Below are 14,242 nucleotides of genomic sequence, written 5' to 3'. Positions count from 1 at the left end.
CTTTACCAGATGTTCTGCAACTGGCAAAAATTAAATAAGCCGAAAACTCCATTAACATCAAAGAATGATACCCTTTACTGTTACTTCTTAAACACTGGTTGATTTACAGCTTATCACACTATCTTTTAGAGACAGTAGCATGAGGAGCTAATATTCTAGCATATATTAATAATCAGGTGAGTGACTAAAATAACATTATTCAGTTATGACTATTTACCCTCTGCGCCTAAGTAAACGGCTACTCTGACAGAAGCAAAAAAAGGATGTAAAAAATAAGAACGTATAAGGCGTCTAAATTACTCTTCAAATTCATGCTCACACTTAAAGCAGGCCCTACTGAACTATAAAAATCTAGCAGCTGCTGCAAGAGCTGAAATTATATTCCAATAAAATCTTAGATGCAGAATAGGCCACTAAGGAAATTTTCAACATAATGAGGTCCTTAACCTCTCCCAAATGTGCTGTGTCCCCAAGTATTAGCTGATACCCTCTCCGATTGTTCAGAAGAGAAGATCAATACCATCTCAAGTCACCAGGACAATCAATCAATCAATCAGCGTTTGTTAAGCGCGAATACTCACCCAAAAGGGTCTCAAGGCGCTGGGGGTGTTAGGGGGGGTTAGCAGGCTACAGTCCATCAAGGGGGGGGGTCTTTCGAAGAGCCCGGTTTAGAGGTTTCTTGCAAAGATGGGGAGAGATGTTGTCTCTCTGAGGTCAAGCGGAAGGGAGTTCCAGGCTCGGGCCGCGAGGAAGGAGAAGGAGCAGCCTCCTGATCTGGTCTTTCTGGTACAATCAAAACAGAAGGCTGATTCTGGTGTTGGCTGCTGCAAGGACCCTAGAGTCCATCTAATGAAGTCTAGATTTCAGATGGCTTCCCTGGACTGGCAAATGTTATGTTATTTTATATTTATTTTCTATAGTGCACTATTCACCCGAGAAGGTATCCAGGTGCTTGGGTAGGTGTGTGGCTCCTAAGGTCCATGTACAAAGAGCCTGGTCTTCAGCTTCTTGTGGAATTCAAGAAGTGAGGGGAAGGCTCTGATGTGTTGAGGGAGGTCATTCGATGTCTTGGATGCGATGTAGGAGAATTAGCAACCTTGAGGTCTGCTTTTGCAGATGTGGGGAGTGTGTGCCAATGAGAGTGAGGCAGAGCGTAGTTGTCTGGTGGGTTGGTGAACGTGTATGCATCTGTTCAGGTATTCTGTTTCTGTGTTGTGTAGGGCTTTCTATGTTTGTGTGAGAAGTTTGAATTGGCGGCAGTTGTGAATGGGGAGTCAGTTGAGCCTCCTGAGGTGAGGTGTGATAAGTGCAGCTTGGTAGGTCGAGCATGAGTCTTGCACCAGTGGTCTGGAGTGTGCGTAGCAGTTGTTTGGAGATTCCGGCACAGAGTGTTGCCGTATTCCAGCCTACTGATGATGAGTATTTGCATTACAGTCCATCTGGTGTTCTGAGGCAATCATTTGAATATATTTCATGCATGTGTAGGATGTGGAAGCAGGATGTGAGCACTGTGTTAACTTGAGCTACCATATCGAGCTTGTCATCTAGGATGATCCCTAGATTTCCTATGTGTTCTGTGGGTCTGGGTGTTGTCCCTAGCTCTGATGACCATCATGCCGAGTCCCGTGTGGAGGTTTTCTTGACGGAGTTGTGCTGCAGGCAGTTGACTTGCATCCAGTTGTCAGTTTGCTCGCATCCAGTCTGCTACCATGGTCATGCAGTTGGTGAAGTTGGTTCTGGCGGTGGTTGTTTTATCTGTCATGCAAAGGATGAGTTGGGTGTCATCCGCGTAGGAGATGACAATGATGTCTTGTAATAAGTTGATATTGGTGAGCAGTGTCCTATGAGACTCTGGGTATCAATTTCTTGGTCCTTGATGTGAAGGGTGGTAGCCTAACACTTTGGGTTCTTCCCTTGAGGAAGGAACAGATCCATTTGAGAGCAGATCCTTGTATGTCAATCTTCTAGAGTCTTCTGATAAGGATGTTATGGGATAAAGTGTTAAATGCCTGGAGAGAGGTCTTGCAGGATGAGCGCTGGTAGTTCTCTTCGGTCCAAGAAGATTCAAAAGTCATTGGCGACCGTGATGAAGGCCAGGTGCTGTGGTTCTTTCTGAATCCAGATGAGTGTTGTTTAGAAGATGGTGGTGGGTCGAGAGTTGTTTGTTGATGGCCTTCTCAATTAATTTGGCTACAGAGGGAAGTAGGGAGATGGGTCGGAAGTTGCTCAGATGATTCAGGTCAGCTGTGGGCTACTTGAGAAAGGTGCTGATTTCTGCAATTTTTAATACATCCAGGAAAGTGGCGGGCGTGATGGTGTTGATGAAGTAGGTCAGGGTGGTGCTGATTAGTAACATTCCCAGGTTGTAGATATGAAGGGGGCATAGATCCCCTGCGGCCCCTGAGTGGATGCTCCGTATGATTGCCACCTGTGTCGTGTCCAGTGAGGGTTGTCCATTCTGTCAGGTGGCTGTCTTGGTTGGTGGTAGGTAGGTTAGCAATGAGTTCTCTTGGGTTGGGTTGGAGTGCGAAGTTGCTGTAGATGTTTACAATTTTGCTGCGGAAGAAGTTGTATAAATTGTGGCAGAGTTGTTTAAGGGCAGCAATGTTGATGACAGTGGTTGAGATATGTTGATTTGAAAGTGGATGTTGGAGTGGTCAGTCCATGAGAGTGGTGTGGTGGAGTTGTAATTGATGCTGTCCCATGTGGTGAAGATGGCGTTCAGGGTGTGTCCAGCCGTGTGTGTTCTGGGACGAGCTGGGGGAGTCCAATATTGCTCAAGCTTTTGAGGAGTGCTGGGAATTAGGGGTCGTTTCGGTCTTCCAGGTGAAAGTTGAAGTCACTGAGGAGAATGTAGACCATGGAGTTGATGATGAGCAAAGAGGGGAAGTTGGTGGTGAGGTTGGTAAAAGTGGAGTCCAAAAAGTGGGGTGTGGAAATCGCACATGAGTTGAGTAAAGATGAGATCGGTTAATGAGTTAGGTGGTGCTTTGAAGTAAAACCCCCTGTGCTGAGGGTTGTGAAAATGCGAAGTTAGCGCTGTTTCCCTCGGGAGCAGCGTCCCTTCAATGCACTCCGAAGAACACGTTCTTTGAATTTGCCTAATAAAGATTTCTTGAGATTGGTTTGTACGTTGTCTTTTTATTCTTTTTCAATGATTTTCATATTCCACATTATTAATTCATAATGTATTCAAACATATATTTCTTGTCAGCCCAATGCATTTCGGGCGTTCGCCCTTCATCAGGGGACTTATTTCTGAAAGCAACCAAGTAAGGCACACATTTAATATATTATATTATAATACAGACAACGTACGAACCAATCTCAAGAAATCTTTATTAAGCAAATTCAAAGAACGTGTTCTTCGGAGTGCATTGAAGGGACGCTGCTCCCGAGGGAAACAGCGCTAACTTCGCGTTTGTAAAAGTGGCTCATGGTCCGGGTGGTCGGTGGGCAAGGTTTTCATTCAGGGTGACGTTTTCGCAAATTTTCAGCTTGAAGTGCAGGTGTTCCATGAATGGGTTGGCGTTCTCTGTGGATGCTGCACATTTGTTGGATTCCTTGTAGATGATAGTTAGTCCTTCTCCTGGCATGTGATGGTGGTCCTGTCAAGCAATCGTCTAGCATGCTGGGATTGCTGTGGCGATATTAGTAGCTGATAAGGGCTTGAGCCAGGTCTCTGTGATAAAAAGGATGCTGAGTTTGTCACTGCTCAGCAGGTCAAATATTTTGATTGTGCGTTTGCAGAATGATCAACTGTTAAGAAGCATACATGCGAGTGGGTGTTGATGTGAGGATTTGCTGTGGTGTACAGTAGGGGTGTAGGCATTGATGGTGCTTATGTGGCATGTGTGTTGGGAGGGGCTGTTGAGGGCATTGTTAGAATTTGCATGGGAGGTGACAGAGGCCCTGAGCGCTCTTGGACTAGATCATCTGTACTGTTTGACTCTGGAACACCTTATCTCTATTGCTGGTTCTGTTAAGTCTGGATCCTCTCTAGAACCTATCCCACCGAAAGTCTGGCATCTGGCTAAATCGGCACTGTCACTGTATTTGTTAGAAGTCTACAATGGCTCCCAGTCCAATTCATGGATACTGATTGTGTGGGAAAGGCCACTTGGCATTCCTCTGGTAAAAAGAAATAAACACTGATCAGGCCGTTCATTCAAATTCTCGACCAATATTTATTCTTCCCTTGGCAGTGAAAGTTCTAGGAAGCATGTTCAGTTGTTCCTCTCCAATCACTAATAAAAGTATGTCCTCTTAGAGCCTGTGCTGTCTGGGTTTTGATCTGCACACAGAACTGAAACTGGTCGGTTATCCCTCCTTGATGACCTAGTAATACCAGTGGACAAGGCAAATCCAGCTGCATCAGTCCTTCTTGATCTGTCTGCAGCATTCTATACTGTATCTCATTCCATCTGGTTGACCAGACTTGCCGAGTTTGGCATTGGGGGGAATAGCACCTAAGTGATTTCAAGCCTATCTTGAGGACGGGCAGCAAGCTATTTATCTCCCTCCGTATGGGTCAGCATAAAAGGCATTGGGTCAAGGCATACCAAAGGGGTCTGCACTAAGCAGGACCCTTTTTAATATTTACATCCGGCCCTTGACTAGTGATCAGGTTTCTGGGTATATTGTGCATGAAATCTGCTGATGTCTCCTAGTTAATAATTGTCTTTGACAAACCAGGGCTGGCTCCTTTAGACATGTTCCATTACTGTATAACCTCTGTTACTTCCTGTCTGCAGTTCAATGCCTTGAAAATGTAATTCAGACAAGAAAGTTACTCTGGTTTTCTAGCTCCATAGCAGACAATCCCTGTCCCTCTCTTTTATGGCCTTTATCCTGGTCCAACCTCCTAATTCAGCAAAGTTTGTCAAGAATCTAACGTAGGTTTTTACTTGGAGGGGAGCCTGTCCTTGGGTAGGCAGGGCAACCTTCTGACCTTCCCTTGTTTCCATCTGAGGGTGCTGATAAAAAATGGTTCCACTGCTCTGTTCACAGGCTCATCAGATCTTAGTCCAGGCTACCATCGTTAGTCGTCTTGACTATTGTAATTTTATATTTTTTAAGTGTCACGTCCAGTGTGCTCAAGAAGCTTCAGCATATCCAAAAAGTTACTGTTAAACCAGCCCTTGGACTGCCTATCTATGCATCTGCATCCTTTGCCCTTGGTTCCCACATTGGCTTCCAGTGGAAAAGAGGGTTACATTTAACCCCTTCGATGCTGATGACGAGCTCAGCTCGTCATCACCCACGGGTGGCGTGTGCTGATGACGAGCTGAGCTCATCATGTATTGCGGTAAAACGAAAAAAGCTGCACAGCGCAAAAATCGCCGCAGCAGCGATGCGGTTAAATCCCTCTGCTTAGTGCACAGGGCTCTGCATCCTTCAGGGTCTTTATACTTGAGAAAAAAGTTCATTATTACATCCCAGGTCACTCACTTTATACTGAGGATGTCTTCCTTCTATCTATTCCCAGATTTAAGCAGGTACGATCCGGATGCAGGGCTTTCTCTGTGGCAGCTGCTAAACAGCAGAATACCTTTCCTATAACCCTGCACAAAATGTCTGTATTGTTTCAAACTGGCTTTACTCTCTGTGATACTGTCCTGGTTTTGTAGGGTTTCTTATGATGCTGCGCCACTAACATTAGGTGTCTGACACATGGTCTGACTGCTAATCTAGGCTATTATGAGTATTACTCTCTTTAGCACCAGGATACCTTCTCGGTATTGGCTCGCTCATTAAATTCCATAACATAACATCTTATATCTGTTGGCCTACAATGGGCTAGCACAAGTTTGGTGCTAATAGATAACAAAGTTGTTAGGGATTGTTGAGAACAGGGGTCTCCAACCTTTTTACTAATAAGAGCTACTAATGTTAGATGAAAATCATGCTGAGCAGCTAACATTTTTATTGTTATAATAGTGACCAAACCATTCAGATTACATTAATGGCCACCACAGAAGTTTAACAGCAGGGATCATCTGAGTGCATCAGGCAGGGTTACCAGCAGTAATATAGAAAAGGCTTTGCCAATTTTGAGTACTCTACATGAGTAAAACATAATAGTTATGACCACAACGCCCCTGGTACAAAAGTAATAAATTAGTGATGTCTCCCCAAAGGCACACGATTTGTCACTCAAATATCAGATTTAATATATTTTGAAAATGTACCAATTTCTTATGAGTTCTGCAATTGCAGAAAATGTCATCTTGATTACACTCAACTTTAGTATACTTATATTAATTCAACTGTGCAAAATCCTCTAATTTAGTAGGGTGAACTACACTCAGGAGACCTACTTACAGGTAGCTGGAGCTCTACCATAGCTCACGAGCTAGTCGTTGGAGGAGCCTGGTTTAGAAGTTTGTGTGGTCATTTATCTGAATGGGGTGTTGATCTTTTCAAAAATCTGATTCAGAGAAGGTAAAAAATGTTTGGAGATGATGTCATAGAGGATACATGTGTACAACAAGTGTGCTAAAGTCGAGAAATATACATTTCTGATTTAGCCGATTCATTTATAAGTTACTTTCTATCACCTGGGAGAGTGGGCATGGATCAGTCTAAAGTAAACCCATTACAAGATTGAGGAGAACCATGCAATATTAAGAACAATTAGATCAGATTAGGATTCATTAATTAGTACCAGAGATTTATCTCTGGCTATTCAATGTTAGTGGGTAAATGATGCCATTAACTTAAAAGAATGTCGTTTATCCGGGACATGGATGACAAAATGCCATTTCAGAAATTGAATAAAGGCTTTTACTTGCTACCAGTACGGCATCAGCCAGGCCATTCTTAAAACTCTGTCCTGAAGCTGATGCTTCAAATAAAGTAATTAGGGTGACCTAGTAAGATGGCCACATGCAGCCTGTTGCATTCTTCTAAAGACAATTCAATTATACTGAGTGTAATTACACTAAGGACAGCAAAACATTGTCCCGGAGCTTAGAAAGTAGTACAGCCAGCAGTAAATCACTGATACTGCTGGATGCAATAAATACTGTGTGCAGTATTTTGAGTGCCACGGTTTGGAATGTGGGATAATACAACAATATTATATGTTGTATCCCATCTTAAGCTGCAAAAACTACATTGTGTAGTATTTCCACACACATAAATAACACCAGTTTTGCCTTACAAATTATTTTTAGGTAAAAAGTCCAACATTATTACACAAAAGAAGACAGCAGCCATTGGAGAAATAACTTGAGAGATGCTGAAATGTGTTTAAAAAAATAGTTGAGCATCCTAATATAGAGTAAACAGCGAATGTGTTAGTTAATAAAAAGATAAATGTGTGCTATTTTCCCTAAGAATATATATTTCATCAACAGTTTTCATTCAGGTTGTAAGAATGCTAAAGCAGATGCATTAGTAAGACGAATTAATCAAGTTACGAAATTATTTGGATATTTCAAATTGTAGAATAAATTAACATACACGACGAGAATGATATCACTAAATAATGAAAGAACTACCATTTCACAAATATTTACTAGAACATTAAAATGAATAACCCGAGCTGTATCAAGCAGAAGTAAATTTAGTGTGATAAAATAAATTAGTCAAGGCGGAAACTGAATCAGTGCAGAAAGAAGTCCTTAGATGTGCCAATCATAGTCTCACTGCTGGTCATCCAGGAGGATACTTAATAATGATATTAATATCATAGGGCCGGATTTAGAGTTTGGAAGACTGAGTGATGTCGGTCAGGATAGCATAGTAAATCACCGTCACTCTGACATCCCATCAGCCACATTTATAGATGCCCACCAACCCTGCAGGCTCTCCCAACATTGGCTGGAACTAAGCCTAACAAAGTGGGAGTTTGTTTTTGAAAAAGGAAAAACTAATGACCTCTACACCTAGGGATTTTTCTCCCATGCTATGGGGATAATTTGTTTATTTTTACTGTCCATCTCTGCTACATTTTACTTGGGGGTGATGGTCAAAAAGTAATCTGACCGTCCACTCTAAATTGGTTGGATGGTTGAATAACTAACCTCCCACGGCCCGTGCTCCATTGGGCCGTCAGTGGAGTACGTCGGAGACAGGGCTGGAGAAAGCTCCATTGTTGGCATACTTAATGCTCACCCAACTCTAAATCAAGTGGGAGGACCACTACTTAAGTACATCATTTCCCTAACTTGTATTAGTTGTACTTGCACTTTAATCACCAAGCCTCTAACTTGAACAATGGACCTGGTTAAGCTGTGCCATCCTACTTGAAAGGTTGTGGTCAACACTGCTGTTAGTATTAAATGAGATGTAAAAGTTAATGAGAATCTTTTTTTTTTTAAACGGCTGATTGTACACATTAGGAATATGCAATTGTTTACCTTTTTATATTATGCAGCTTTTAGTCGTTTTTATAGGTATTTATCTGTGCACAATGAATCTTTCTGACATGTATTTGCAAAGATTTTAATTAATCAAGCAAAATAAAATATTATCTTATCTTATCCTAGTGGGAGGACCATGAGTTTGACAGAGAGGCTACTCCATCGCAATGGCGATGGGGTAACCGTTCTACCAAAATCTAAGTCACCCCCATAGTTGCTTTAGTGGCCTTTGACATGTAGAGATGATAACTCCCTGAAACATTTAAGGTATTTCAAGGTGCAACTCTTTCTTGGTCAAAACCTGTAACTGATGTAATTTGCTTAGTGATCAAACATCGTAAACAGGTGTTTTTCTGCACAGAAAGTACCCTTTAAAAGCAAGTATCTTGACATGACATTCTGGAAGTAGCCTGTTGCCTGACTGGCACAGCAGTCTGCTGGAGACACCTGAATATTTCATAATCTTCCGTTTTCCAAAAAATCAAATGCAGAAACGTTCCAAATAATGTTCGTATGAGCTATCTAGCTATCAATCTTACGATTCTTGCCAGCCACTATGGCTTTCAGCTATCTTACCAACAAATGCTCCTTACAGGTTCCTGACCAGCTAACAGTCTCAGTACCCATCTTAGCCCGCTAATGATCATTTAGGTTTAAGACCGAATAATGGTCCCACTGCTTTCTTACCATCTACTGACCCATTAACAATATTGCCTTCTAATATTACAAATAGCTATTTTTTGCAAGTTAGCGCCCCTACCGCCTGCTCTTTTACATATAATGTTTTACTATCTATATCACCATCTAAAGCTCATGCACGTTATCCTATAAGTTAGCATTCTTGCAAGGTGTCATACTTATTATTAACTACCCTTGAAACTTTTATAATCCAACAATCATACTAGCCATCCTTTTAATACCCATAGGGGCAATTTAGCAACTAGTGCAAGTATTGCTCAGCTAGCCATTTAGCCAGGAACTATTTTACCAGCTACCACATCCACTAGCTTTACTTCTGTCCACTGTTTCTACTAGATATTTATCCAACTAGTACTTCCTTCACCTATCGTGTTGTCTATAGTTCTGACTAATGACTTTATCGTTTATTAGAACATTGGAATGTTGGGAGCTCCATTGCAGACAATGGAGTGCTCCATGCGTTTACGAGCCGGTAAAGGCCCGCAGAACAACATTCCAATGTTCTACAAAGGCTTCTTGAAGCTCGAGGGGATTTATATCCCCTCGAGCTTCGAGAACCCTTTGTTTAATTTGTTAGAACATTCTGCCCTCTAGTGGCAGAATGTTCTAATAGCCTTATAGCCCTTTGTAGCAGGGCTATACCGGCTATTAAAGTCCCGCTGTCTCGTTAAAGTCCCTCGCCTTCGGCTCGGGCCTTTAACGATTCAGCGGGCCTTTAATAGCCGGTTTAGCCCGCTACAGCGGGCTATAAGGCTATATTGGAACATTGGAATGTGGAGCGCTCCATTGAAGAGAGTGAAGTGCTCCGTGCTTCTAATGGCTTGTAGAATCCTGGAGAGCAACATTCCAATATTTTTTTTTCATTTCACAGCTGTTGCTGTGAACAAAGGCCTCGCTCCGAGAGGACTTTGTTTTCACAAATTAGAACATTCTGCTGTCTAGGCGCAGAATATTCTAATAGCCTTAGAGCCGTCCGTAGAGGGCTCTACCAGCCATGAAAGGTTAGCTCCTCTACTGGATGTTGTACACTTAATGGTTCTTACCAGTGAATTTCACCTCTGGTGCTTTATTAGACATCTTAGAATCTAAACAGCACTGCTTCTTTTGTCCCAGAGGCATCCACGTGGTGGACTCATCCAGTGTGCGGATGGAAAATTACAGCATTAACCTCTTCAGCGCGGCGCGAATTTTCGCGCTGTGCTGAAGATTCGAAAAACAGGTGTTATCATGTCGGAACGGTTCCGTCATCAGCACAGCCCAACCGACGCTGATGATGGAACCGTTCCGTCATAAGCATCGAAGGGGTTAATCGTGTGGCTTCCAAAACAGCTTCATTCTATTTACTACCCATGCTGATGCATCTAACAAAAATAAGATTAACAGAACTACTGCTATGTTTAAATCTCAAATGAAGATGCTGCTCCCCTTTGAAATGGGAAAGGCTGCTGAATGCTCACAACAATGATCAAAATGTAAATTCAATATGGCTCCAATCACATGGTTATATAAATAGTAGACTATTCATTTTATAAATACAAGTATAGAATAACTCTTGGAGATGCCACAGATCCACTGCATATGTAATATAAGAAGACGGCTGTGTGTTAGCTAGATGTAGCGCATAGATAGCGGGAGGATGGAATTCATAAACAGCAAGCGGCAGTCAACAGAGAGGGGCAAGCAAATGAAAGGTATGAGAGCAAGAGATTTCAGAATGATTAGGCACCACACAGGCAGAGCAGGCATACAGGTCTGATGGGATACAAATAGAGAACTGTACAATGTTTTCTTGGAAACCGGCAGATCTGTTGTAAGAATTAATGTCTGCTGGGAAATAGCAGAGCGGGAAGCGATGGCTGCTCTTAAGCATGCTGAGTAAGGTATTTTATGAAAAAGGCTGTACATGAATTAAGGTGTGCTAGAAAAGTGGCAGAGGAAGGTGTCAGAGCTGCTGAAAAACAAAACAAGATCTCTCGGGAAATAGGCAGCGCAGAAAGCAAGGTCTTCTGGGAAACAAGCAGTGCAAGGAAGCAGGGTTGGCTGAGCTACAGGCAGAGCAGAGAGAAAAAGTAGAACAGGGGTACAGAGAAGCGCGATGTCAAATAGAAGGGGGTTATGACTAGATATTGACAGCCATGCAGAGGAATGGTAAACCTTTGACATCATAGAGGGTGAAGCGATGAGCCAAGGGAAGGGCGTCAGGCACGTGACGGGGAGGTGAGGCGTCTGGGCCCGCTAACCCCAAAGAGCAGCTAGGAGCGGGTACCTGGACACAAGGTTGTACAGGCTGTTTTCTGGACATTCTGCCCCTCGCAGAAGGCCCCTCCGTTGAGGGGTGCCGGGTTGGTGCAGGTGCGAGTCCTTTTCTGCCACCCTCGTCCACAGCTGGTGCTGCAGGGAGACCATTCTGTCCAGGTGGACCAGCCGCCATTCACTGGCAAGGGACAGAGAAAGCAAAAATTGGTGAGATGGGTGGCAGACAGAGGGCAGGCATTACTCTGACACCCCATAGAGTCCAAGAACATCATCCTATTAATAATATGAGAGAGGGACCAATAAATACTTTATATCTAGACCCATCATTTCTCAATGGATGGGCGTGTGACAGGCAGGCTGCTGTGCAAAGCTGTATCGGCCATTCTGGCCTCATAAATTGCCTGACTCTTGCCTGTCCTACTGGGCAATGATAAAACAGCATTTGGGTCTTCGTAAGATCACAATCTGCCTCAAGAGCCAGTGGCTTTGGGGGATTTGTGACTGAGCCTAAACGCGCCTGATTCGAGTGGAGGTGGGTCTTTAATGTTACAACTGATCAGGCCGACTACTGGGGTGCACATAAAAAAATGAGAGCTGCACATAGAGACAGATGCTACCATTCCAATTCATTCATGAGATCATGGATGCAAACAGGGCCGGCTTTAGAGCTGGTGGCATCCGGTGCGACAATGTTGGTTGGCACCGCCCCAGCCGTGGTAGAGGCGGTGAACACCTCCACCATGGATTCCCACACCACCAACTTTTAACAGTACCCTTCAAGGCGCCATGACCACTCTCTTTCAGATGCATTTAATTAGTTATGTAGCGCCACTCATACCAGTGAAGGGTGTCACACTCAGATTACACAGAGACAATCAATCAGACATGTGTTAATCAGTGTATACGAATTGTTACATAAGCCAGAGGACTACAGGGTGTAGGAGTGACATGTCATCCATACTGGTGAGCAGTATAGTTTAAGAGTGCTTGGTCTTGAGAAGAATTAAAAATGGAACACCATAGTTGGGGGTTCTCTTTAATAATAAGAATCGATTATTACCCAAATGAACCTTTTTTGCAACATTAATCTAAGCTCTAATCTATACCTTGCAGTCTGCATGCAGTTCTTCGATGACCGTTAATAAGTCAACATTCTATATTTGGATTTCAAATTATAAACTGCAATTAACAAAATGATGGCTCCTACAAAAACAGTAACCCACTGACCTATTTACATTATATGCACTTTGTGATCTGCAAGGTACACCTTTATGGCAGCAGGCATATTAACCCCCTGCGCTATTTTATGATCATTCAAACCTCAACTAGACAAAACGCAGATCTCCCACTAGGAAGATCAGTAATCACCAGAGTTATCTTGACATTTTTATTGTTGCCTGAACATGGCTGGCGGCAAGAAACACTGCTGCAGGTGCTTTTAAAATCAAATTAAGCTTGCAAATTCGACGCTCCATTGAAGTCCTCACCAGGTGCGGTTGCACCGGTCGTACCGCCCTAGAGCCAGCCCTAGATGCAAAAGGTAAAGATTCCCTCTCCTGGTCCGCTGAAAAATGCAATGGACTTTCTTTCATTTTACTCTGACAAGATTTTCAATACCAGAGAAAGTAAAACTCCTCAAAACTGATCAATAACATGGTGGCCAAGAGGGACATTGCTCAGAAATGGGGTGCTCCGACCCCCCCCCCCCTCTGTGAGTCTTTGGAAAACCAACATGGATTGGTGCATGCTCCGGGAGAAAACTGTCTACTTAGCTCGGGGTAAGCCCAAGATGTGGGGGATGGTCTAGGGGGCCTGGAATGCGTATAGAGGTGATATTTGTGTGCCCCCGGAGGTAGTCCGGCTGGAGGTTCGTCTCTCACCTTAGCCTTTCCCTCCACCCACGTTTCACGTGATATAATCCTGTTTCTTTCTCCCCCCACAAATGTATGCTCTTTTTGATCTGTTTATTTCAATGTGCCGATGTTCCCACTCATCCCCCTGGACATATGCTTTACCGCACCTCTATTCTCTTTTTGCCTTGCCATCTTTCTCCCCCTTTCCCCCCCCCCCCCCCCCCCCCCACCTCCCCCTTTTCCTTTCTTACTCTTGTTCCTTCTCGGTTCTCACCTTGTTCCTTAGGTTCACTTCTATAATATAAAATTAAACCTGACTGCTCCTTTTACTGTTTTGTACACACCTCTACGTTGCTTTTATAATGCTGCCTAGCCTCCGGGATGTACGGCTGAATAGCGGTGTACTTTGAATTACCAATAAAGGTTTTAAAAAAAAAACTGATCAATGATCAGGCCCAAAATGTAAAAACGTGGGAATCGTTCTACGAAATATCTGCTGAAAACCTAATTATAATGTCAAAACTTTACCTCAGTAACTATTTTAGAGACCTAAGCATAGCAAATATCATAAAATCAGACACCCAGAGAGAGATGTGTTCCTTGTCGGCTGGACATCATCAGAACCTCCCTAAAACAAGGCAACAGGGCAGGCAACGAAATCGGACCCAACCACTAGATGGCGGAATAATGCACAGCATGTGAATCCAGAAAAGGAGTCATGCTGCAAAACACCAACCATTGTTAACGCTTTTACAATTCTACGATTCGTTCGCTAGCTATGCCTTTGATGACGACTACCATTTATTTCAGTTTTAGAAAAGGCTTCACACAGGGACTGCAAAACTAACTAAAAGCACTCAAGGGTGCTGGAGGACAGAGAACCCAACCTGTTACTACAACTAGATTCACCGTCAGTGTTTGACACAAGAGATCTTGTAATGCAACTGAAAGTTTTACAACACTGAATAGATGTTAACAAGTTCTTAGCTGCTAGGAGTCAACTACCAGAAACTGGAGAGTATATGGCCTAACGGCTAGGGCGGTCGACCTCGGAGCTGGTGAACC

General features: G+C 43.2%; 1 protein-coding gene across 1 annotated transcript in view; it reads right to left on the bottom strand.

Moving 5' to 3' along the window:
* The window catches only part of UNC5A (unc-5 netrin receptor A), a 909,459-nt gene that overhangs the window by 342,206 nt on the left and 553,011 nt on the right, over window positions 1–14,242 (bottom strand). The window contains exon 6 of the mRNA XM_086931766.1: window positions 11,335–11,502. Within this exon, the coding sequence (XP_086787892.1) occupies window positions 11,335–11,502 (168 nt within the window). The remainder of the gene's footprint in view (window positions 1–11,334; window positions 11,503–14,242) is intronic.

Source organism: Lissotriton vulgaris, chromosome 7, assembly GCF_964263255.1.
Source record: "Lissotriton vulgaris chromosome 7, aLisVul1.2, whole genome shotgun sequence".
Classification (NCBI taxonomy): Eukaryota; Metazoa; Chordata; class Amphibia; order Caudata; family Salamandridae; genus Lissotriton; species Lissotriton vulgaris.
The sequence above is the reverse complement of the archived record's forward strand: the minus strand, read 5'-3'. Positions and strand labels throughout refer to the sequence as shown.